At 39.9% G+C, this 27,022-nt stretch overlaps 1 protein-coding gene across 1 annotated transcript in view; it reads right to left on the bottom strand.

The window, feature by feature from the left end:
* Window positions 1-27,022, bottom strand: part of LOC130071818 (ryanodine receptor 3) — a 248,526-nt gene that overhangs the window by 199,014 nt on the left and 22,490 nt on the right. The window contains exons 9-13 of the mRNA XM_056236709.1: window positions 20,421-20,514; window positions 15,620-15,694; window positions 13,411-13,567; window positions 8,960-9,124; window positions 438-559 (exon numbers count right to left, since the gene is read on the bottom strand). Coding sequence (XP_056092684.1) covers window positions 438-559; window positions 8,960-9,124; window positions 13,411-13,567; window positions 15,620-15,694; window positions 20,421-20,514 — 613 coding nt within the window. The remainder of the gene's footprint in view (window positions 1-437; window positions 560-8,959; window positions 9,125-13,410; window positions 13,568-15,619; window positions 15,695-20,420; window positions 20,515-27,022) is intronic.

Genomic DNA, 27,022 nt, shown 5'->3' with positions numbered 1-27,022 from the left:
AAACAATAGCGAATAAACTGATAATGTGAGAAATGTTGAAGCTGTCTGAATAAGTGCTGGTTGTACATCTCTTTAAAACATCCATTTACACATGAAGCCTGAGGGAAAATCCATCTCAAAGCTACAAGAGGAACAATCACAGGAACCGTGAAGCTGACGAGGCCTGAGATCTGACAGTAAGGAATAACATTCACTTCTGAGCCAAAACAGCCTCGCTTATGTAATATTATAATACATATTTCCTGAAAAACGTCCTGGTGAAAGTGCCATCGGGAGCTCGACTCGGTTCACTCACGCAGAACATGCGAGATACATGTGAGAGCTAAAAAGAGTGTGTTTGTGAGCTCCAATGCCCCATCTGGCCGGAAACACACTTATTCCACACACACACACGCGCGCGTGAGGTCAAAGGTGGTGTGTGTGTGTGTGTGTGATACCTGATGAAGCAGCTGAAGAGGCGAGTGGTGTTCCGGATGATCCGAGCCGCGCGCGACTCCTCGTGTTGACAGCGCTGAAGCGTCAGACCATCATCCATGTGTCCTTCTGCATGCAGACAGGCCTGAAACACAAACACACACTCAACACACACTTCACTCAAACTATACTCAACGTATGTCTACGCTAATATGAGTTATTAAACTACATGTGCAGAATAACACCAGAACTAGAAAGAGTTGTTGACATCGCTTGACCAAAGCCAACGACACATGAGGATTTAGTGCAGGAGGCTGGCGGTTATTATAGTGAACTGAAAACATTGTTTAAAAAAAATGTGAAAAATGAAAAATAAATATTTTTAAAAATATATTGTATTTCAGCTAAAACTATACAGACTTAAAAAAAATCATTACTTGAAATAAAATAAAATATTCCAATGCAACATGTCATTTTCATCACTTGATGCACTACTAAAACTGGAATTAAAATAAATAAAAACTACACATAATTCTATTTTAAAAAAACTAAAACCATAAAAAACATTTCCATTAAAATAAAAAAACACGTAAAAAAAAAATTCAAAAACGTTACCTGAAATAAAATACAATATAAAAATCTTATTTTATATCAGCTATTCATTTAGTTTTACTTAACTAAAGTAACGCAACTAAAATAAATGTTAAAGAGACAATAAAATATATATTTTATTTCAGCTAGTTGCCAAAGCAACATTTCTCACTTTTATGTTTAATTTGATGTACTAAAATAACTAAAATTAAAATAGAGATTAACAAAAAAATAGACAAATATACAAAAAAATTAAATACCTTAAAATAAAATGTTAACTAAAACAATAAAATAAAATATAAAAAAACACAAAAAAACTTGTTTTCTTTTACCTGATGTAAAATAACTAAATACAAAAAAAGTCATAAAAACTACATAGACATATTTAAAAAAGAGAAACTAATAAAATGTCAAACACAACAAAATGAATAAAACTTTAAGATAAAGAAGAACAGAAAAAAATGACAAAATGTAAAACATTAATAGAAACATTTTAGAATAATAGCATTTTAATTATGCTAAAATCACAGGCTTCCTTTGCTATTTGGAGGCCGTTTTAAAGAAATGTAAAATGTGTATTCATTTCTTGTTTATTGAACTGTTGTATAAAAATCTATATTTACTTCACACATTTGCAAACGTGCTGATATTCGGGAAAACAAGTGTGGTACTGATACTCTTGCTCGTGTGGTATTGCTTATAAATATTAAAAACAAGAACTCACACAAAGACATTTTTTGCACCATTTCTTGCACTCATTTTGGGGGCATTTTTACTAATTTTGGGGGCATTTAAAAAAAATTGGGGGCATTTTTATTCATTTTGGGGGCATTTTTGTTCATTTTGGGGGCATTTTTATTCATTTTGGGGGCATTTTTACAAATTTTGGGGGCATTTTTATTCATTTTGGGGGCATTTTTGTTCATTTTGGGGGCATTTTTATTCATTTTGGGGGCATTTTTTACAAATTTTGGGGGCATTTTTATTCATTTTGGGGGCATTTTTACAAATTTTGGGGGCATTTTTAATCATTTTGGGGGCATTTTTACCAATTTTTGGTGCCATGTTTACTAATTCTGGGAGCCTTTTACAAATTTTGGGGGCATTTTCATTTATTTTGGTGGCATTTTTACAAATTTTGAGGGTATTTTTTAAAAAATTTGGGGGGATTTTTGTTCATTTTGGGGGCATTTTCATTCATTTTGGGGGCATCTTTACTAATTTTGGTGGCATTTTTACAAATTTTGGGGGCATTTTTACACATTTTGGGGGCATTTTTGTTTATTTTGAGGGCATTTTTATTCATTTTGGGGGCATTTTTACAAATTTTGGGGGCATTTTTATTCATTTTGGGGGCATTTTTTACCAATTTTGGTGCCATGTTTACTAATTCTGGGAGCTTTTTACTAATTTTGGGGGCATTCTCATTCATTTTGGTGGCATTTTTACAAATTTTGAGGGCATTTTTGTTCATTTTGGGGGCATTTTCATTCATTTTGGGTGCATTTTTACAAATTTTGAGGGCATTTTTACAAATTTTGGGGGCATTTTTGTAACCTGGCCCTAGCCAGATGAATTTCGCTCCGCCTAGCTTCACTCACATCCATCTGGAACCGATCCATTGAAATGGCGTTTCAGAAGGCTGGGCCTTATCAAAAATCCTTGCATATGATTGGATAAGCCACTTGTCTGTCATCTTTATCGACGTGCTATTTCAACCACTCACACCGAAGCCAACCCGTGACGCTGAAGAATCCGGTCGGGAGAAGGCACTGATAAACATCGTTTCCACCAACAAAAGCCTTAAGAGCCGTTCTCTGATGTTTTTTTAATGAAACAATATTAGGTAGATTGGACAACACGGATGAAATAGCAGCATCAATGTTAACGCTTGTTTCCTCGATGCGAGCCGCCATTGTTGTCTGAATCAAAACAGTCTCACGGTCGCTTCTCCACTACGTCACATCTATGAAACTCCCGCCCTGCGTCCTGATTGGCTAAACCATAAAGTTGGTTGGGGAAATCACTCTCAATGGAAGAGGTTCCAGATGGATGTGAGTGAAGCTAGGCGGAGCGAAATTCATCTGGCTAGGGCCAGGTTAGCATTTTTGTTCATTTTGGGGGCATTTTTATTCATTTTGAGGGCATTTTTATTCATTTTGAGGGCATTTTTACCAATTTTGGATGCATTTTTAATTCATTTTGGGGGCATTTTTACCAATTTTGAGGGTATTTTTTAAAAAATTTGGGGGGATTTTTGTTCATTTTGGGGGCATTTTCATTCATTTTGGGGGCATCTTTACTAATTTTGGTGGCATTTTTACAAATTTTGGGGGCATTTTTACACATTTTGGGGGCATTTTTGTTTATTTTGAGGGCATTTTTATTCATTTTGGGGGCATTTTTACAAATTTTGGGGGCATTTTTACACATTTTGGGGGCATTTTTATTCATTTTGAGGGCATTTTTATTCATTTTGAGGGCATTTTTACCAATTTTGGATGCATTTTTAATTCATTTTGGGGGCATTTTTACAAATTTTGAGGGTATTTTTTAAAAAATTTGGGGGCATTTTTGTTTATTTTGAGGGCATTTTTATTCATTTTGGGGGCATTTTTACAAATTTTGGGGGCATTTTTATTCATTTTGGGGGCATTTTTACCAATTTTGGTGCCATGTTTACTAATTCTGGGAGCTTTTTACTAATTTTGGGGGCATTCTCATTCATTTTGGTGGCATTTTTACAAATTTTGAGGGCATTTTTGTTCATTTTGGGGGCATTTTCATTCATTTTGGGTGCATTTTTACAAATTTTGAGGGCATTTTTACAAATTTTGGGGGCATTTTTGTAACCTGGCCCTAGCCAGATGAATTTCGCTCCGCCTAGCTTCACTCACATCCATCTGGAACCGATCCATTGAAATGGCGTTTCAGAAGGCTGGGCCTTATCAAAAATCCTTGCATATGATTGGATAAGCCACTTGTCTGTCATCTTTATCGACGTGCTATTTCAACCACTCACACCGAAGCCAACCCGTGACGCTGAAGAATCCGGTCGGGAGAAGGCACTGATAAACATCGTTTCCACCAACAAAAGCCTTAAGAGCCGTTCTCTGATGTTTTTTTAATGAAACAATATTAGGTAGATTGGACAACACGGATGAAATAGCAGCATCAATGTTAACGCTTGTTTCCTCGATGCGAGCCGCCATTGTTGTCTGAATCAAAACAGTCTCACGGTCGCTTCTCCACTACGTCACATCTATGAAACTCCCGCCCTGCGTCCTGATTGGCTAAACCATAAAGTTGGTTGGGGAAATCACTCTCAATGGAAGAGGTTCCAGATGGATGTGAGTGAAGCTAGGCGGAGCGAAATTCATCTGGCTAGGGCCAGGTTAGCATTTTTGTTCATTTTGGGGGCATTTTTATTCATTTTGGGGGCATTTTTACAAATTTTGGGGGCATTTTTACACATTTTGGGGGCATTTTTATTCATTTTGAGGGCATTTTTATTCATTTTGAGGGCATTTTTACCAATTTTGGATGCATTTTTAATTCATTTTGGGGGCATTTTTACAAATTTTGAGGGTATTTTTTAAAAAATTTGGGGGCATTTTTGTTTATTTTGAGGGCATTTTTATTCATTTTGGGGGCATTTTTACAAATTTTGGGGGCATTTTTATTCATTTTGGGGGCATTTTTACCAATTTTGGTGCCATGTTTACTAATTCTGGGAGCTTTTTACTAATTTTGGGGGCATTCTCATTCATTTTGGTGGCATTTTTACAAATTTTGAGGGCATTTTTGTTCATTTTGGGGGCATTTTCATTCATTTTGGGTGCATTTTTACAAATTTTGAGGGCATTTTTACAAATTTTGGGGGCATTTTTGTAACCTGGCCCTAGCCAGATGAATTTCGCTCCGCCTAGCTTCACTCACATCCATCTGGAACCGATCCATTGAAATGGCGTTTCAGAAGGCTGGGCCTTATCAAAAATCCTTGCATATGATTGGATAAGCCACTTGTCTGTCATCTTTATCGACGTGCTATTTCAACCACTCACACCGAAGCCAACCCGTGACGCTGAAGAATCCGGTCGGGAGAAGGCACTGATAAACATCGTTTCCACCAACAAAAGCCTTAAGAGCCGTTCTCTGATGTTTTTTTAATGAAACAATATTAGGTAGATTGGACAACACGGATGAAATAGCAGCATCAATGTTAACGCTTGTTTCCTCGATGCGAGCCGCCATTGTTGTCTGAATCAAAACAGTCTCACGGTCGCTTCTCCACTACGTCACATCTATGAAACTCCCGCCCTGCGTCCTGATTGGCTAAACCATAAAGTTGGTTGGGGAAATCACTCTCAATGGAAGAGGTTCCAGATGGATGTGAGTGAAGCTAGGCGGAGCGAAATTCATCTGGCTAGGGCCAGGTTAGCATTTTTGTTCATTTTGGGGGCATTTTTATTCATTTTGAGGGCATTTTTATTCATTTTGAGGGCATTTTTACCAATTTTGGATGCATTTTTAATTCATTTTGGGGGCATTTTTACCAATTTTGAGGGTATTTTTTAAAAAATTTGGGGGGATTTTTGTTCATTTTGGGGGCATTTTCATTCATTTTGGGGGCATCTTTACTAATTTTGGTGGCATTTTTACAAATTTTGGGGGCATTTTTACACATTTTGGGGGCATTTTTGTTTATTTTGAGGGCATTTTTATTCATTTTGGGGGCATTTTTACAAATTTTGGGGGCATTTTTACACATTTTGGGGGCATTTTTATTCATTTTGAGGGCATTTTTATTCATTTTGAGGGCATTTTTACCAATTTTGGATGCATTTTTAATTCATTTTGGGGGCATTTTTACAAATTTTGAGGGTATTTTTTAAAAAATTTGGGGGCATTTTTGTTTATTTTGAGGGCATTTTTATTCATTTTGGGGGCATTTTTACAAATTTTGGGGGCATTTTTATTCATTTTGGGGGCATTTTTACCAATTTTGGTGCCATGTTTACTAATTCTGGGAGCTTTTTACTAATTTTGGGGGCATTCTCATTCATTTTGGTGGCATTTTTACAAATTTTGAGGGCATTTTTGTTCATTTTGGGGGCATTTTCATTCATTTTGGGTGCATTTTTACAAATTTTGAGGGCATTTTTACAAATTTTGGGGGCATTTTTGTAACCTGGCCCTAGCCAGATGAATTTCGCTCCGCCTAGCTTCACTCACATCCATCTGGAACCGATCCATTGAAATGGCGTTTCAGAAGGCTGGGCCTTATCAAAAATCCTTGCATATGATTGGATAAGCCACTTGTCTGTCATCTTTATCGACGTGCTATTTCAACCACTCACACCGAAGCCAACCCGTGACGCTGAAGAATCCGGTCGGGAGAAGGCACTGATAAACATCGTTTCCACCAACAAAAGCCTTAAGAGCCGTTCTCTGATGTTTTTTTAATGAAACAATATTAGGTAGATTGGACAACACGGATGAAATAGCAGCATCAATGTTAACGCTTGTTTCCTCGATGCGAGCCGCCATTGTTGTCTGAATCAAAACAGTCTCACGGTCGCTTCTCCACTACGTCACATCTATGAAACTCCCGCCCTGCGTCCTGATTGGCTAAACCATAAAGTTGGTTGGGGAAATCACTCTCAATGGAAGAGGTTCCAGATGGATGTGAGTGAAGCTAGGCGGAGCGAAATTCATCTGGCTAGGGCCAGGTTAGCATTTTTGTTCATTTTGGGGGCATTTTTATTCATTTTGAGGGCATTTTTATTCATTTTGAGGGCATTTTTACCAATTTTGGATGCATTTTTAATTCATTTTGGGGGCATTTTTACCAATTTTGAGGGTATTTTTTAAAAAATTTGGGGGGATTTTTGTTCATTTTGGGGGCATTTTCATTCATTTTGGGGGCATCTTTACTAATTTTGGTGGCATTTTTACAAATTTTGGGGGCATTTTTACACATTTTGGGGGCATTTTTGTTTATTTTGAGGGCATTTTTATTCATTTTGGGGGCATTTTTACAAATTTTGGGGGCATTTTTACACATTTTGGGGGCATTTTTATTCATTTTGAGGGCATTTTTATTCATTTTGAGGGCATTTTTACCAATTTTGGATGCATTTTTAATTCATTTTGGGGGCATTTTTACAAATTTTGAGGGTATTTTTTAAAAAATTTGGGGGCATTTTTGTTTATTTTGAGGGCATTTTTATTCATTTTGGGGGCATTTTTACAAATTTTGGGGGCATTTTTATTCATTTTGGGGGCATTTTTACCAATTTTGGTGCCATGTTTACTAATTCTGGGAGCTTTTTACTAATTTTGGGGGCATTCTCATTCATTTTGGTGGCATTTTTACAAATTTTGAGGGCATTTTTGTTCATTTTGGGGGCATTTTCATTCATTTTGGGTGCATTTTTACAAATTTTGAGGGCATTTTTACAAATTTTGGGGGCATTTTTGTAACCTGGCCCTAGCCAGATGAATTTCGCTCCGCCTAGCTTCACTCACATCCATCTGGAACCGATCCATTGAAATGGCGTTTCAGAAGGCTGGGCCTTATCAAAAATCCTTGCATATGATTGGATAAGCCACTTGTCTGTCATCTTTATCGACGTGCTATTTCAACCACTCACACCGAAGCCAACCCGTGACGCTGAAGAATCCGGTCGGGAGAAGGCACTGATAAACATCGTTTCCACCAACAAAAGCCTTAAGAGCCGTTCTCTGATGTTTTTTTAATGAAACAATATTAGGTAGATTGGACAACACGGATGAAATAGCAGCATCAATGTTAACGCTTGTTTCCTCGATGCGAGCCGCCATTGTTGTCTGAATCAAAACAGTCTCACGGTCGCTTCTCCACTACGTCACATCTATGAAACTCCCGCCCTGCGTCCTGATTGGCTAAACCATAAAGTTGGTTGGGGAAATCACTCTCAATGGAAGAGGTTCCAGATGGATCCAAATTCATTCATTTTGGTGGCATTTTTACAAATTTTGAGGGCATTTTTACAAATTTTGAGGGCAATTTTACAAATTTTGGGGGCATTTTTGTTCATTTTGGGGCATTTTCATTCATTTTGGGGGCATTTTTACAAATGTTGAGGGCATTTTTACAAATTTGGGGGGCATTTTTGTTCATTTTGGGGGCATTTTTACCAATTTTGGTGCCATGTTTACTAATTCTGGGGGCTTTTTACTAATTTTGGGGGCATTTTTATTCAATTTGGGGGCATTTTTTTTAAAATTTTGGTGCATTTTCATTCATTTTGGGGGCATTTTTGTTCATTTTGGTGGCATTTTTAAAAATTTTGAGGGCATTTTTACACATTTTGGGGGCATTTTTGTTCATTTTGGGGGCATTTTTACTAATTTTGGTGCCATGTTTACTAATTTTGGGTGCATTTTCATTCATTTTGGGGGCATTTTTGTTCATTTTGGAAGCATTTATACAAATTTTGAGGGCATTTTTACACATTTAGGCAGCATTTTTGTTCATTTTGGGGGCATTTTTACCAATTTTGGTGCCATGTTTACTAATTCTGGGGGCATTTTCATTCATTTAGGTGGCATTTTTACAAATTTTGAGGGCATTTTTACAAATTTTGGGGGCATTTTTGTTCATTTTGGGGGCATTTTTACAAATTTTGGGGGCGTTTATACAAATTTTGGGGGTATTATTATTCATTTGGGGGGCATTTTTACTAATTTGGTGGCATTTTTTCTAATTTTGGGGGTATTATTATTCATTTGGGGGGCATTTATAATAATTTTGGTGGCATTTTTGCTCGAGCCCCAGTTAACCTCCGCCCCTGGTGTGTGTGTGTGGCGTAACGGAGCAGCTCTTTCTTGAGCCTCTTCTGTTACGAGGCCCGTTTCAGGTCATTAGACCTGGCCCACATGAACCCTAAGATGCAGATGTGAAGCTCACCCGTCGCTTGAGCGGCCCCAGTCGGGCAGATTTGACGTCGGGCGCCTGATAGGAGAGCCAGAGTCCCGTCGCCACGTGCATCACGAAACACTGAGAGTCTCCGTACTTGATCTCCGCCACTCCCATGCCCTCGATGTCCCGCTTCGGACTGCACTCCAACTTATCCTGAACAAACACGAAACACACATTTAATGGAGCAGACGGGAAGATCTAGAGTGTGTGAGACGATTCAGGCACTTTTATTTCTATTGCACATTTAAAACAGCCACTGCTGACCAAGTGCTGTAATCGAACAACTTTAGACAATACAACACATAAATACATAAACTCACAGGAACACACACAAATTCAGAAAATTACATTCAACCAAAAGAGACTATACATCAGATTAAAATAAAACGTTAACTAAAACAATATATAATATTATTATATATTATTCATTTGATTTGACTTTTCATTTAGTTTAAGCTGATGCATTAATATAACTAAAACTGAAAAAAGTCATAAAAACTACATAGACATTAAAACAAGACAAACTAATAAAAATGTCAAACACAACAAAATGAAAATATGACAATAAAAATGTAAAACATTAATAAAAACTATAATAGCATTTCAATTATATTAAAATAACAGGCTTCCTTTGCGATTTGGAGGCCGCTTCAAAGAAATGTAAAATGATGAGGATTAAAAAGAAATGAATAAAAAACATATAGACATACAGTACATAACACATTTTTTAAAATAAAATGTAAAAAATACAAAAACATTTTTTTAACTTTATTTTACTTCTTTAAATTTAATTCAATTTGCAGGCTGATTAAAATCATCAGAAAATATCACCTCTATAAACAGCTCTTGCTCTTTCTGACAAGCATTAAATATTAATACTTAACAAGCTCATCAATCACACGATTATGTGAGTTTGACCTGAAAACATGATAGATCTTCATGACTCAATAATCCTGTGAGATCGAACACTACATCCAGAGATGAGCTGATGAATCCTGAACACTGCGTCCGCTCGGGAATAAAGCCATGCGGCGGAGGAACAAGAAGTGGAGGACTAACGACACACTATTAAAGAGATGGCTCTCATTTAATAAAGCTCTGGAGGAAGATCCTCTTTGTGGAATATTGACCCTTTCAGAGCTGGAATCAATTAGAGCATCAATCTTTTACAGATTTAACACTAATAACTCAATACATTTACTCTGATATTAAAGGCCTCTGTGGAAGGTGACTGATTAGTAATGTGAAGAGTCTCTTCTGCTCACTAAATCTGCGTTATTTAATCAAAAATACAGTAAAACAGTGAAATATTATTCCAGTGTAAATCAGCTGTTTTCTATGTGAATATACAGTAAAGTGTAATTTATTCCTGTGATCAAAGCTGAATTTATCATCATTACTCCAGTCTTCAGTGTCACATGATCCTTCAGAAATCACTCTAATATGAGGATCTGATGCTCAAGAAACATTTATGATTATTATCAGTGTTGAAAACAGCTGTGCTGCTTCATATTTCTGTGGAAACGTCATACATTATTTTTTATGGAAGCTTGTTTCTGCCACAGAATAGAAAAGTAAAAAGGTAACGGTGACATTTTATCTCACAATTCAGAATTTTTTTCTCACATTTGCAAGTCATAAACTCGGAATTGCAATTCTGTTTTTTTTTTCTGCCATAGCATAAAAAAAATGTAAATGTAATTGCGACATTTTAACTACACATTTTTTCTTGCAATTATGAGTTTTTATCTCACAATTTTGACTTTTTTTCCCTCATAACTGCAAGATTTTTTCTCGCAATTTTGATATTAAAGGTGCTATATGGAACTTTTTTTATTATTTTTTTTTTTTTAATTTTTTATTTATTTAACAGTCAAACATACATACAAACCAACATAGTGCAGCAGTGAGCAATCTTGTAAATCCATAATTCCAGAAGTGACATAAAAGTGATTTAAGTGTTTGATCTAAGTGTGTATGTGAGCGGGTGTGAGTGTGGGTATGTGTATGTGTATGTGTGTGTATGCGTAAACAAAGTAACCATTTATTATCTATTACCATTGTCATTACCATCACCACCCCACTCCCCACTACCACCATACTGCCAATATTGTGTTGGTCGATTTTTATTTCCATCCTTCCTCCTATGTAACAATTGCCATTGTCAATCCTGCACAAAATAAAAGATGATATAAGATATAAGATAACCTTCCCCCACATCTCATCAGTCCCTATCTTTTCCTAATTTTTTTTTTTTTTTTTTTTTTTTTTTGTGTTATGTGCAATGTCTAAGGTGCATTAAAAGAGGGAGTACAGTGCAAGAGTGTCTCAAATTGGGACAGAGATGCTGTCCCGTTGAAACCACTTCTCGCCTGTCTTGCCTGCCTTGGTGTTTGATAGGTTTTCCATACATATTCCTTTTTTTTTTTTCTATTCTATGTTGTGTTGCATTAAAAGCCCATGAAGAGATAAGGGGGGAGTTATTGCAGTAGTGATGACAATGACACTTAATTCCAATACAGCATTGACAATGGCAAGATTAATGATAATAATTATGATAATAATAATATTAATAATAAATGACAATGATGATGGCAGTGGCGACCGCAATGGTGAAAGCAAAAGACAGCAACAACAGCAATTACAACAATGAAAAAATAAAAGTGAAAATAGTAACTATAGCAATAACAATAAAGATAGTAATAACAATGATGACAAACAAGTTCCAACAACTAAAATGCATTAATATTCGTGGGTTGATTAAGAAGGTGGGAGGAGTCGGAGTTGAAAACAGAGAAAGGATTCAGAGCTGTAAGAGGTCAGAAAGTGTTGGATGGCAGAGGTCAGTTTCAGATGCGTAATTATGAAGGGGAGATGCGTATTCCACTGCAATGAAGTCTGTAATAAGATTTTTCCAAATGTTAATGTGTAATTTATTTCTAGTTTTCCAGTTCATGAGGATAGTTTTCTTGGCGATGGTTAGAGCTATGAGGAGCATTTTAGAGTTTATAGTTTTATCAGTGATTATCGTAAGGTCTCCCAGCAAGCAAAGAGAAGGCGACAGTGGGATGTGGCAGCCGACTATAGTGGATAGTGACTGTGTGACCTCTTCCCAAAAGTGTTTGATTGGAGTGCAGTGCCAGGTTGCATGGATGTATGTATCTGTAGAATTTTGATTATGGAACTTTTCTTCTAAAATTAATCCTTTTTTTATTGCCTGTGTGTGAAGGGGTTGTAATCACACATTACAATGATCCACTTGTCGGGTTTTGCTATTACCTCTGAAGGCCAATATTCATATTTCTATGTGAAGTCTCCGGGTCGGATTTACCGTGAAATCCATCGGATGTGACGTGCATGCGCTCCCGAGCCGCTCTCCTTTATATATACAGTCTATGCGACCGACGGCACTGCAGCTGACGACATGAGTCTGATAACACCAAACACTCCTGCCTCCAGCACAACACACACTCCAACACTAACTCCACATAAATATAAAAAACAAAACAAAGTTTTATCTGCTGAAGCTCGTCAGGCCAAACGTGATTCTGATCGACTCAGGACGAAAACACGGATCAACATCGGCAGAGCTTTTGAATTATTAGTAAACTCAAATGAAATAGCAAGGTAAACTACATGAGACATGGAATTAATACAAAAGACTGTTCCAGGATAAGAAAAGGTGCTTTAGGATACTTGTTTTATGTACTAGATCTACGTTATAGATCGTTACGCTGTAATTCATCCCCCTTTCATATTGTTTATAATAAACATTTCCAGACACGTTCAGCACAGTAATGTTACTTCCTACTGTCTTACTGTTACACTGACATTGTTCAGTCTAGTTCACTAACCGTTTTCGTTATCATTATTATACATTCATCTATGTTGACATTGCTGATTGTGAAAGATACACGAATCGTTAGTGAAATGCCGTAGGCTATGCTAGATAACACCACATGTCGGCTAAATGCAGTCAATGTCACGTTATCATGGTACGAGCATGGATCACTTGTGCAATCTGAAACATCACCACTAGAGGCCGCTAAAAGTTCCATAGAGCACCTTTAACTAAACAAAATAATAATTTGTGAGATAAAAGTCATTTACATTACATTTTATTTTTTTATTCCATGGCCGAAACAAGCCTCCATACATTTTTTCAGGATTCTTTGATTAATAGAAAGTTAAAAAGAACAGCATTTATTTGAAATATAATCTTTTGTAACATTATAAACGTCTTTACTGTCACTTTTGATCAATTGAATGCATCCTTGATGAATAAAAGTATTCGCACTGACGTATGAATGCGTTTGAATGAATGCATATTATTCCAGATTACTAATGCGCTGAATATTGTTTGAATGAATGCACATTATTTCCGATAGCTAATGCACTGAGTGTTGTGTGTGTGTGTGTGTGTATGTGTGTGTGGTCACCTTGGAGGCTCTGAAGCAGAAGGCTGTGGCCGTGGTGTCGGATCGCTCTCGGTCCTGCAACACAACGCCCCGGTCCTCGGTCAGCGCCAGATAGTGTCCGGTGGTCAGGTGACGCAGGCGGAACGGCTGACCCCAGCGGATGTGGCTGCCACACCAACTGAGCACACATGGAGATCAAGGGTTAATGAGGTCATGTGCAGTTCAGCGTTAAGGGCCCTATGTTAACGATCCAAGCGCATGGTCTAAAGCGCACGGCGCTAGTGCACTTATGGCGCGTCCGAATCCACTTTTGCGAGTTTAACGACGGGAAAAATGGTCGGCGGTCCCGGCGCTGGTCTAAAAGGGTCGTCCCGATTCTCTTAATGAGTCATGGGTGTGTTCTGGGTGTAACGTGCAATAAACCAATCAGAGTCTCGTCTCACATTCCCTTTAAAAGCCAGTTGCGCTCACGTCATAGTGGTGTGTGTGTGTGTGTGTCTGTGTTAGGTTAAAGCTCAAGCAGACCATCTACGGGACAAGCCGGATTCCACCATATCTTTATGTATACAATAATAATATTTTACATTGTAATATTTTTATTTTCAATATTTGGCACATTTGTGCGTGTCCCTGTGTGTGTAATAAGTAGAGTGTCAGTGTTAAATCCTGTTCTGTTCACACACAGTTCAGTGTTTAATCCTGTTCTGTTCACACACAGTTCAGTGTTTAATCCTGTTCTGTTCACACACAGTTCAGTGTTTAATCCTGTTCTGTTCACACACAGTTCAGTGTTTAATCCTGTTCTGTTCACACACAGTTCAGTGTTTAATCCTGTTCTGTTCACACACAGTTCAGTGTTTAATCCTGTTCTGTTCACACACAGTTCAGTGTTTAATCCTGTTCTGTTCACACACAGTTCAGTGTTTAATCCTGTTCTGTTCACACACAGTTCAGTGTTTAATCCTGTTCTGTTCACACACAGTTCAGTGTTTAATCCTGTTCTGTTCACACACAGTTCAGTGTTTAATCCTGTTCTGTTCACACACAGTTCAGTGTTTAATCCTGTTCTGTTCACACACAGTTCAGTGTTTAATCCTGTTCTGTTCACACACAGTTCAGTGTTTAATCCTGTTCTGTTCACACACAGTTCAGTGTTTAATCCTGTTCTGTTCACACACAGTTCAGTGTTTAATCCTGTTCTGTTCACACACAGTTCAGTCATTTACAGGGGCGACGACTGCATTCTACAACTGAACTAACTCCTGAAAACTGCAGTTAGTGATGAACGCGTTGATGAACGGTCTCCTCACTGCGTACCACACCGAACCGAACTGTTAATAATGAATGTAAACGCGCGTCAGAGATGTGTCTTTTTTATATGAGCCTCGACTCATTTGTGTTGCCAGATCTTGCAAGAAAAAACAGCAAACAAGAACAAGCCCATAATAAACCAAATAAATACAAATGCATTATATTGAAAATGACAAAATATCGCGACACGCAGTTGCGCATTTTAAAGTCCCCCTGTAGTCATTAATTGTATCCCTTAAAACTCATCTTTGACACCAAAACATCTTGAATGTAACTCGACACTCTCGCCTCATTTAGTATGCGTGGTTCTATGAATATGCAAATGAGCACCGCCTCCACTCACTCCCTCAGCTCAGAGATCCACTGGTTGACGATCACACGTTGATCTGATTGGTTACAAGGTCGTTTGTGACGTCAGAAACTCCAGCGATTTCAAACCGTGTGTTTGAGACTGTCTTTGGTTCACTGCAGTTTTAAGGAGGAAATACTCAGCAATGCTGTCGACTTATGAACTTACACATGTGTGTCTTAAAGCGTATTAAACACCACATACACACATAAACAACATTAAAAGCTGGATTTACACCACAGGAGGACTTCATAAACCTGATCGTTTTATGAGCCTAGAAGCGCTTATAATAAATGGATATGGCAACAAGAGAAGCTCAGCCTTATAAACATAAACAAAATGTTTATTTGGTTTATTTAAAATGGCCAAATATAACGAGGTTTGCATTTAATTTGCAGTGAGTCGCGTTCCATTCAATTACGTAATGATAATTTAGAGGATTCACTGCCATATTTAAATGCATTTGTCACTCCAGAAACTTAATTACTAATAGCTATAATGAATTACAATAATTATTACAGAACATCCTGAAGGACTTTTGACTGAGACGATCTCATGACACACACACACCTGATCCGTAACGGCTCCAGCCTCCAGAGAGATCGGGCTTTAGCTCCGGCTTTACCAGTCTCGTAGTTCACCAATCTGAAAAACACCAGTCAAAACCAGTTTACATCCGGCAAAGAAGTTTCAAATCAACAAAAACGCTAAATTAAGCTAAATCAATCATGACTATTAAAGTGAAATGTGAAAATGAATGAAAAGTGTTGATTGTGTGCATCAGTTTTGTTTGTTTGCTACGTTCTTTGATCATTTTCTGTATATAATAATTGATTTCCAGTTTGAAAAAACGTTTCAACTAAAATAACCAATGTCAAGTCTTGATGTTCTATTGTAAGAAGCAATAAACTACTTCATAAATGGTTCTTAGCTTGTTTTGTCTGTAAAGCCAGAATATCATGTGCCGTTTCCCCAAACACAAAGCATTTTTTATGTATTCTATTAATCAACATTAACATTATTACAGTATCGACAGCAATTATGATTTTTCTTCTATGATGTTTTTTAATTGTGTCATTTATACATTATCGTTCAAAAGTTTAGGGATTTTTTTATATTTTTCTCTTCTGCTAACCAAGGCTGCATCTACTTAATCAAAAATACAGTAAAATAGTGTAATATTACTCCAGTGTAAATCCGCTGTTTTCTATGTGAATATACAGTAAAGTGTAATTTATTCCTGTGATCAAAGCTGAATTTATCATCATTACTCCAGTCTTCAGTGTCACATGATCCTTCAGAAATCACTCTAATATGAGGATCTGATGCTCGAGACACACGTTTAATATTTTTATGGAAACTGTGCTAGATTTATTTTTCAGGATTCTTTGATTAATAGAAAGTTCAAAAGAACAGCATTTATTTGAAATAGTTTTTTTTTTTTTTTTTTTTTTAGTTAACAAATGTCTTTAAGGTCAATTCTGGACAATTTAATGCATCCTTGCTGAATAAAGGTATTTATTTCTTAAAAAAAATAAAAAAAATAAACATACTGACCTGAACGGTAGTGTACATGTACTTTCAAATTGTATAATTCTGATGAACTGATTACATGTAAATGCGTACCTTAAAGCCAATGGATAAAAGCAACTGCTATATGCATAAATGTAAAGGTAAATAAGAATGATTAAAAACAAATAAATACTTTAAAGCTGCAGTCCGTATCTTTTCCTCTTTGTCGCTCATCTCGAAATCTGTAACTGCAGTGATTCGCGGAATTATTATCTTTACGTGGGTTGTAAATCGGCATGAAACAGCGCGGATGAACACAGTGCTTTGAGGCGAGTGCTGCTGTCCGTCTGTGTGGATACTGGCATACAGAATCACAGATTCACTTTTTGAAAGTTTGACCAACATAAGAATTTTCATTAGAAAATGTCTTCTGAACAAGTAAGTAACATCCATTTTTGTTCTGACCAACTAAGGGGGGAAAAGCATTCGACATGATAAGCTTCGTTAGATTTAATCAACGTGATTTACAGCAACCGTGCAAATTATAGCCTACTTTGTTCTCAAATTGTTCATGTTAACAACATCAGCATTGCGTGACTAATGTTAAATGTAATGTGTTTTATGGTTACCTGTGTAGTTCAGAATTCATATTCTCCATAATAGCAAAACGAGAAAGGCACAACAAAGGAAACTCCATAACTGTGTGAATTAAGAAAACGTACTGTTACACGATTGAACTATTGAAATGTCTTACTTGTTCAGCAGGAAAAAGCCGTCTCTTCTTCCGTTTTGAACCCCTTCAAAACACGGAGTTCACGCACTTTTCAAAAGCCCCGCCGATGTTTAAATCCTTGTGTTCGCATGAGACGGTTTCTTTCTCTTTCTCTAGCCACCTTAAATCCGAAGTACGAAGTCTTTTGGGTTTTATAACTGCTGAATCTCCAGTTGACACTGATGATTGTTGTTTGGATCTTTCTGGATCCGCCATAAGTTTAATAATGTAAAGTGCTGCGAGAAAAGCCTATACATCTAAACATCTCGTCACGCGCAGTATAGCCGGCTAGCCGAAACTCCTTCTTTATGTGTACGGGTGTGACGTCATGACGCAAAGACATGCTCGAATTTCCCGCGGAAACCCACCAGTACCACTGGAATTAAAATCATTATTACAAGCTAACCGTTTTGAATCTAGCTATGGCAAGCAGATAGTTTTGACCACTGGCAGAATAAGTTTTTTTAAATATAATTATTTTGGATTATTTTTAACTTAAAAAAGCTACGGACTGCAGCTTTAAATATGAATCTAAAGCCGCCAGTAGGAGGCAGCAAATCCCTGTCCTAATGAGTGAGTCATTGAATCGTTTACTCAACCGATGCATTCAAATGGCTGATTGATTCAGAAATCACATATTTCCCTAATACATACAGTAGTAGCAGTGCATATGTCTGAGTTCACAGACGCAGGTCAATCCTAAAGCTGACTTAACCTTCCCTCGGGGCATTTTGACCCGGATATCAGTTTTGATCAATATTTAAACAATTGAGTGTTCATCAGAGGGGTCCAAGACTCAAGGACTTTTGTCGCACTTGAACCACACATTTTTTAATGGATTCGAGGAGTTTTTAGATTGAAATTTAAAAAAGTAATAAATCATTCCCTCTCGGGTCAATTTAACCCCTTTAGGAATGTGAGGAATGCTTCAGTTCACATAGAAAAACATAAAAATGCTCAAAATTCTAACTAAAAATGCTAAAACTTTGCCAAAAAATTATTTTCTAACATCTACATGTGTATCTGAATGCTGACTTTAGGACCCAGCGGAACAGCTCCTCTGCTCCATATAGAGCTATAAGGCCATCTAGAGTCATGAAATATCATGTGTTATTATTATTTTTCCACAAGAGGTCGGCAAAGACTCCCAATGTCAGAATTAAAAGAGTTATGCATGAAATTAGATTAAATGAGTTATTTAAGTTGAAAATGTGCTTAAATTACCATTTATGTATTATTTATTGATCAAATCTAGTAATTTAAAGGTAAATCAAATACAAAATAAAGAATCTCCCAAAAAAATGTGCATTAAAAAATAGAAAAAACATTATCAAAATGAAATAAAATAAGCTTTCTGGACAAAAAAAAAATTCGGGAGGGAAGGATTTGTTACAAAACGCAAGGGAAGGATGAAGGTTACCCTAATGTGGTTTAGAAGAGATGTTCTGTTAACGGTGACGTCACGTTTATTGATCAGCTCAGAAGCGGCGCACGTCATCGAGGACGTTAGCTAGACCGACACAAGCTCTCTCGATAACAGATCTGAAGCACGTCTTGCAGAAAACCCTTTAAAGGAAGCAGTTCCTCTGATTAGATGTGAAGGCCGGGACAGAACGCCACAGGCCAGAGCTGAACACCCACATCTAACCCTGCAGACGGCGCTCTGAACGCTGAAAATAGGCCACACGCCCACGAGGACCGATCGCAGCGCCGGCGCTCGTCTCTGGGTCACGTCTGCCTCGACCCAGTTCAGCCCAGACACACTCGCTCAACACGCCAGTCAGACACGGATATCACACTTCAAAACACAACTAATACTCGTCAAATGAACTGCACTGACACTGATTTGGGAATTGACGCCCAATGTCAGATATTTTGAGCTGAATTAAAAGGGTTATGCATGAAATTGTGAGTTATTTTGAATTTACAGGTTTTCTCAGTCGCTTTGGTGCATTTCTCAGATCAGAAATAAAATTCTTAAAACTACTACTGTTCGACCTCCACATCATCTAGACTGAATGAAATAACCAAATAAAATAATTAGAATTAGAATAATTAAACTTCATTGGTCCGTAAGTTAAGAGCTGAATGTTCTTTTCTTGTTATCCTTTTCCAATCATTCCTGATTTACTAGCTTTTATATGACAGACAGACAGACAGACAGACAGACAGACAGACAGATAGATAGATAGATAGATAGATAGATAGATAGATAGATAGATAGATAGATAGATAGATAGATAGATAGATAGATAGATAGATAGATAGATAGATAGATAGATAGATAGATAGATAGATAGAGAGACAGACAGACAGACAGACAGACAGACAGATAGATAGATAGATAGATAGATAGATAGATAGATAGATAGATAGATAGATAGATAGATAGATAGATAGATAGATAGATAGATAGATAGATAGAGAGATAGAGAGACAGACAGACAGACAGACAGACAGACAGATAGATAGATAGATAGATAGATAGATAGATAGATAGATAGAGAGATAGAGAGATAGAGAGACAGACAGACAGACAGACAGACAGATAGATAGATAGATAGATAGATAGATAGATAGATAGATAGATAGATAGATAGATAGATAGATAGACAGATAGACAGATAGATAGACAGATAGATAGATAGATAGATAGACAGAGACAGACAGACAGACAGACAGATAGATAGATAGATAGATAGATAGATAGATAGATAGATAGATAGATAGATAGACAGAGACAGACAGATAGATAGATAGATAGATAGATAGATAGATAGATAGATAGATAGATAGATAGATAGATAGATAGATAGATAGATAGACAGACAGATAGATAGATAGATAGATAGATAGACAGATAGATAGATAGATAGATAGATAGAGACAGACAGACAGACAGAAAGATCATTTAAAAGTCATCTTGGCTCATCTGATGATGATGATGATGATGGTGTTGATGATGATGATGTTGATGATGATGATGATGATGGTGTTGATGATGATGATGATGATGATGTTGATGATGATGATGATGATGATGATGGTGTTGGTTCTGTTGAAGATTGACAGGTCTCTGGTTTCTACCTCTGCTCTTCCTCAGTCTGATCCGACCCCGGGATCGTCAGGACCTCATCGTGCCCGTGAAAGAGACGCATCACATGACCACCAAGAAGGTATCCTATAGGACGAAAGAAGAATCAGTCGGGCAAAGTTAGTCACTTCTTGGGTCTTCTTCAGTGTTCTTCGTTGTGCTCAATCCAAGTAAACTCAAACAATAAGTTTGCATTACCTTTTCTCAGTTTAAATCAGTTTGTTTTCTCAGTTTATTTTCTGTAATCAAGTTTATAATAAACAACAAGAAAAGCACGTGCAACTTGGTGGACAGTGGATGTTTAAGACAAAGGAAGCATCTAACAGGACAGTTTGGCATATTTTGAGATATATAAAAGAAATATCTCTTTTATAATATCTTATAAAAAGAAGAAGAAACAGTCGGGCAAAGTATTGATAAAACAAATCAATAAGAAAATCAATTATGTTTTACTGCAAGACACAACAGGAAAAACCATTGTTTTTTCATGCACTGGTCAATTTTGAGAGCTATTTTTGTTTTTCATAACATGTTTTTCAGACTACATCCAGAGTTCACATTTAAGTGTTTATTTTATTGCACTTAAGACACCCCAGGTGAATATGGTAAAATAAATAACTAATAAATATCACCATACTTCAACAGTTGATTGATTATATTAATAATTGCAAACATTTTTGTATTACAAGTTTTCTGAAATGTGATTTTTTAAATATGCAAATGAGGCGCTATCTAATTAAATATGCACTAATTTGCATTCATTTCTAGAAAAAAAAAATTTAATATTAAAAAAATGTAATATCACTAAAAGTCAGGTTCAAAATTCTTGTTTAATTTTTTTATATATACATATATATTAGTTGAAGGTTTTTACAGATGAGATTTTGGAAATCTCTATTTATCACTCCACAAATCAGAAAATACTGTCAACAGCCAAAAATAAATACATTTTCGCAATTTGTTTTAGGAATAAAAGGCTGTATAAAATCAGGAAAATTATATATGAACAAACCCCTCAGTAAAAACCTTAAGAATACAGATAAGAATAAAACGTCCCGGGTTACGTATGTAACCCTAGTTCCCCGAAGGGACGGACGCTGCGTGTAATCGCAGTGGGAACGCCCTCAGCGTGACGCGTCTGAAGCATGAATGAAATCAGTCAATGGAGAGAATGAGCGTACGGCGAGTGACGTCATCGACCAGGAAGCTATAAATATCCCCTGAGTACACAATACGCCAGCTTAAAAGTTACTGAAGCAGCGACCCAAGGGGATGCCGAGAGTATGGCAGGACACGCAGCGTCCGTCCCTTCGGGGAACTAGGGTTACATACGTAACCCGGGACGTTCCCCTTCAGGGACTACCGCTGCGTGTAATCGCAGTGGGAACGCAATACCCACATCCCCATACGACCAAATCCCCGTCGTGTGTCATTAGGAGACACAAGCCGACGAGAGAACCTGAGCCCCGGGAGTGGAGCTAAGATCGAGGGAATAAAATCTAATGAAAGTGTGCGGTGAGGACCAGCCTGCCGCATCACAAACGTCCTGAAGAGAAGCTCCTGAAAGAAGAGCTGTAGAAGCAGCCATACTCCGGGTGGAACGAGCCCTTACAGCCAAAGGTGAAGGCTGATGGGCCGACCCATAAGCAAGTGGGATGGCCTCGACCACCCACTTGCTCATCCTTTGCCTAGATGCAGGACACCCTTTCTTAGGTGACCCAAACAGACGAACAGTTGTTCCGATCTCCTCCACAGGGCAGCTCTGTGGACGTAAGCATCTAAAACCCAAACTGGGCACAGCAAATTAATTTTCTCCTGGTCTGACGTCAGAAAAGGCGGAGGACAGAAAACCTGCAGAACTATAGGTCTAACAGAAACAGTTGGAACCTTAGGAACATAACCTGGTCTCGGAAAGAGAAAGGCCTTAACCAACCAGGAGCAAATTCCAGGCACGAGGGAGCCACCGAAAGTGCTTGAATATCTCCAATTCTTTTTAGAGATGAGATAGCGAGAAAAAGGATAGTCTTAGAGTAAGAAACTTTTCCGAAACTTCCTCGATGGGCTCGAAAGGAGCAAGGGAGAGACCTTCTAAGATGATGGCCAGATCCCAAGCTGGTACCCTCGTGCGAACTGCAGGCCTCAGCCTCAAGGTGCCACGAAGGAAGCGAGACATAAGTGGGTGTTTCCCGAGGGAACCTCCACTTGAAGGGGCGTGGTAAGCAGCTAAGGCCGCCACATACACCTTCAGTGTGGAGTGGGATAACCCTGTGGAGAGACGGTCCTGCAGGAAATCCAGCACTGTACCAACCGGGCAGTTAACTGGGTCCTGCTGGCGCTCTCCACACCAAGAGGTGAAAAGTTTCCACCTCGCGCATATAACTTCCTCGTGGAGGGAGCTCTGGATCGGAGGATGGTCTCAACGACCTCAGCCGAGAGACCAGAATCTATGAGCTGGGCCCCCTCAGAGGCCAAGCCCACAGCCTCCATAGCTCTAGACGGGGGTGAAGGATCGACCCACTCGCCTGAGAGAGCAGATCTCTCCTGATCGGTATCTCTAGGGGAGAGCCGTCGAGGAGAGACACTAGGTCCGCAAACCATACCCGGGCCGACCAGAACGGGGCTATTAGCAGGAGACTGAGCCCGTCCCGGCGAACCCTCTCCAGAACTCCTGGGAGCAGAGCGATCGGGGAAAAAGCGTACAAGCGTGACCTCGGCCACGGATGTACCATCGCATCCAACCCCAGCGAGGCTGGATGGCTGCGAGAGAACCACAGCGGGCAGTGTGATGTTTCTCGAGAAGCAAATAGGTCTACCTCGGCAAGACCGAAATGTTTCCATAGGAGTTCCACCACCTCGGGGTGAAGACTCCATTCCCCGGGCCTCGGCCCCTGTCTTGACAGGATGTCTGCCCCCTGATTAAAATACCCCGGGAGATAAATAGCTCTCAGAGAAAGAATTTTCCCCTGGGACCATAGAAGGATCTGACGTGCCAGTTTGTAAAGCGGGCGAGAACGCAAACCCCCCTGATAGTTGATATAAGAAACCACCGATGTGTTGTCTGTCCGGACAAGAACATGGTGGCCCCTTAGGTCTGGGAGGAAGTGTTTCAGAGCCTGAAACACCGCCAACATCTCTAGGCAGTTTATGTGCCACAGACGATGATGGTCCTCCCACAGACCCTGAGCCGGGCGACCATCCATGATCGCCCCCCCAACCCGTGAGAGAAGCATCTGTCGTTAGCATAACGCGACGACAAGGAGCTCCTAACACAGGGCCTTGGGACAGAAACCAAGGATCTTTCCACATGATCAGGGCGTGATGACACCGTCGCGAACTCACGATCATGCGAAGCGGATTTCCCCTCGGGGAGAATCCCTTGGTCCTGAGCCACCACTGTAACAGTCTCATGTGCAAGAGGCCAAGAGGTATCACGTTGGACGCAGCTGCCATGAAACCTAACAGTCTCTGGAACTGTTTTACAGTGGATGACTGGCCTAGCTTGACCTGATCTACTGCAGCGAGAATCAAAGCAATACGAGCAGGTGACAATAGTGCCTGCATCGTCGTTGAATCCCACACTACACCTAGAAAAGTGGTTCTCTGTAATGGAGAAAGAACACTCTTTTTGGCGTTGAGCCTCAGCCCCAGTCACTTGATATGAGCAAGAACGACATCTCGGTGCCGAACCGCCTGTTGTTCCGATTGAGCTAGAATCAAGCAATCGTCTAAATAGTACAGAAAGCGGATGCCCTGTAACCTCAGCGGGGCTATAGCAGCATCCATACGCTTCGTGAATGTTCGGGGTGACAGTGCTAGGCCGAACGGAAGAACCCGATATTGGTACGCTTCGCCCCCGAAAGCGAACCTCAGGAACTTCCTGTGTTGAGGGAGGATAGATACATGGAAGTAAACGTCCTTTAGATCTATCATGACAAACCAGTCCTCGGATCTGATTTGAACATCCCCTGTGACAGACACAGCGCCCTGTAACGTACTGGCAGGGAACAGCTGGCCTGGGCACTCCACAACCCTCCTCGGAGGGGGCGAGCGTCCCTCGGGAAATCGCTCGCAGAGTCTCTCTACGCCCTGTATAGGCAGGGTTAGTAGAACAGACCCCTGAGGGCATCGAGAAAGACAGGGCACCGTGTTTTTGTGCGGTGAACTCAGGTCTTTCACGATAGGGACCACCCTCAGAGTCCTGACGTTTAGCACGTCAGGATTTTTCTTTTTCCCGATGAAGTAGTATCCTAACTCCCTGCTGGGTGGGGGACCCATTCCGCCAGGAGCTCTACTAAGGGAACCAGCCTCTCGAGGCTGGCCTCTGGATGAACATCCCGAGTGACAGACACAGCGCCCTGTAACATACTGGCAGGAAACAGCTGGTCTGAACACTCCACAACCCTCCTTGGAGGGGGCGAGCGTCCCTCGGGAAATCGCTCGCCGAGTCTCTCTACGCCCTGTATAGGCAGGGTTAGTAGAACAGACCCCTGAGGGCATCGAGAAAGACAGGGCACCGTGTTTTTGTGCGGTGAACTCAAGTTTTTCCCGATGGGGACCACCCTCAGAGTCCTGACGTTCAGCCCGTCAGGACTTTTTCGACGCGGCCTTTCTGGCGACAATGACTGTCCTCAGATCAGTCCTGCCCCGAGAAGGCCGCGCCGGAGAGCGCCCGCCTCGTCCCTCCAGTTTCTCTGCAGGAGGGCACGAGACTTGACACTCCGCTTCTGCTGTGCTCTTTTGGAAGACGAACTCGACGAAAAACTTTGCTCTGGTTGAACATTCTGCGTGACAGACACAGTGCCCTGTAACGGCGCACCAGCAGGGAACGACTGGTCTGAACACACTAGAACCCTCCTTAGAGGCGGCGAGCGTCCCTCGGGAAAGCACTCGCCAGACCCTTCTACGCCCTGTTTCGGCAGGGTTAGTAGGACGGGCCCCTGAGGGCGCCGGGAGAGACAGGGCACCCTTAGGGGAGGTGAACGCAAGTCTCTCTCGGCGGGGAACCCCCTCAGATTTTCCTTTGATCGGCCTGAAAAGCCTGCATAAAAGTCTTTTTATTTTTATTTTTATTTTTTCGTATGCAAACATGCAGCCGCCTGCCCAGCCACCGAGTAAGCCTTCCCCACCAGCACAGAGGTATATATATTTATTTATTTATTTATTTTTGGTGGAAGAGCCGGTGCTTTAAGTGAAGACGATGAAGCAGGAGAGAGATAGCTCGCGAGCGTCTCCTCCGCCTACAGTATCGTCACATAACCAGCAGATTTAGCACCAACAATGTTACCATAAGCATTGGACTGATTTGTGTAAATTCTGCTTGAAACCGGTCTAACCCAGGTCTTTGACACCTCAGTATGAAGATCTGGGAAGAACGGTAAGCACCGGCGAGAAGGTTGAAGTCGTGCAGACAGAAATCTATCATCTAGATTGCTTTTAATTCTAGAAACCTGTCTATCAGCTGGCCACTCGATACTGTTTTTTTTTTTCTCAGCTTTTCAACAGCCCGAGATAACACATCCATCAAACCTTCTTCTTTTTCATTTGCAGTATAATGTGATAAACTAGTTTTCTCTGATGCAAAACTTTCGACATCCAGCTCCTCAGAACTGGAAAATCTCAATTCAACATCATCATGTGCCTCCACCCGGGCAGAAGTAACCGCCGCAGCGCGTGCTTCCAGAGCCGGGTGAGAGGCACTAGATCTCGGCGGAGATAGCTGAGATAGGGCGGAGCCCGTCTCAACGTCGCCAGCGAGATCCATCTGCGAGCCCCAAGACAAGCGCCGCCGCTCTGCCTCAACAGAAGCGGGACCCGAGCCTTGGGGAGCTCGCAGCAAATCACTCTCCTCGAAGAGCGATCGCCGCGAGCGCAGAGTTCTCAAGGGAAAACACTCGCAATGCTGACAATCGACTCCCTCGAGAGCCGACTGGGCATTGCTGCACTTCCCAACACACTTCTTATACTGCTCGCTCATATTGGTTTTTTTATATAAAATATATATAGTGAAAACTCCTGACAAAACAGACAAACACAATCGACAGATTCAGACACACACAGAGCTGCTGAAGTAACTAAAAGCTGGCGTATTGTGTACTCAGGGGATATTTATAGCTTCCTGGTCGATGACGTCACTCGCCGTACGCTCATTCTCTCCATTGACTGATTTCATTCATGCTTCAGACGCGTCACGCTGAGGGCGTTCCCACTGCGATTACACGCAGCGGTAGTCCCTGAAGGGGAACTGTAAAGTTTGGTTAAAGTTTTCTGGCCTTAAACTCAGTGTTTGACTGTAGTGTCTGGCCTTAAACTCAGTGTTTGCCTGTAGTGTCTGGCCTTAAACTCAGTGTTTGCCTGTAGTGTCTGGCCTTAAACTCAGTGTTTGCCTGTAGTGTCTGGCCTTAAACTCAGTGTTTGCCTGTAGTGTCTGGCCTTAAACTCAGTGTTTGCCTGTAGTGTCTGGCCTTAAACTCAGTGTTTGGCTGTAGTGTCTGGCCTTAAACTCAGTGTTTGCCTGTAGTGTCTGGCCTTAAACTCAGTGTTTGCCTGTAGTGTCTAGTCTTAAACTCAGTGTTTGCCTGTAGTGTCTGGCCTTAAA

This window comes from Rhinichthys klamathensis, unplaced genomic scaffold (genome assembly GCF_029890125.1).
Source record: "Rhinichthys klamathensis goyatoka isolate OS25496 unplaced genomic scaffold, OSU_Roscu_1.1 h1tg000462l_1, whole genome shotgun sequence".
NCBI classification, from domain to species: domain Eukaryota; kingdom Metazoa; phylum Chordata; class Actinopteri; order Cypriniformes; family Leuciscidae; genus Rhinichthys; species Rhinichthys klamathensis.
Note: the sequence above shows the minus strand (reverse complement) of the source record. Positions and strands in the feature narration are given on the sequence as shown.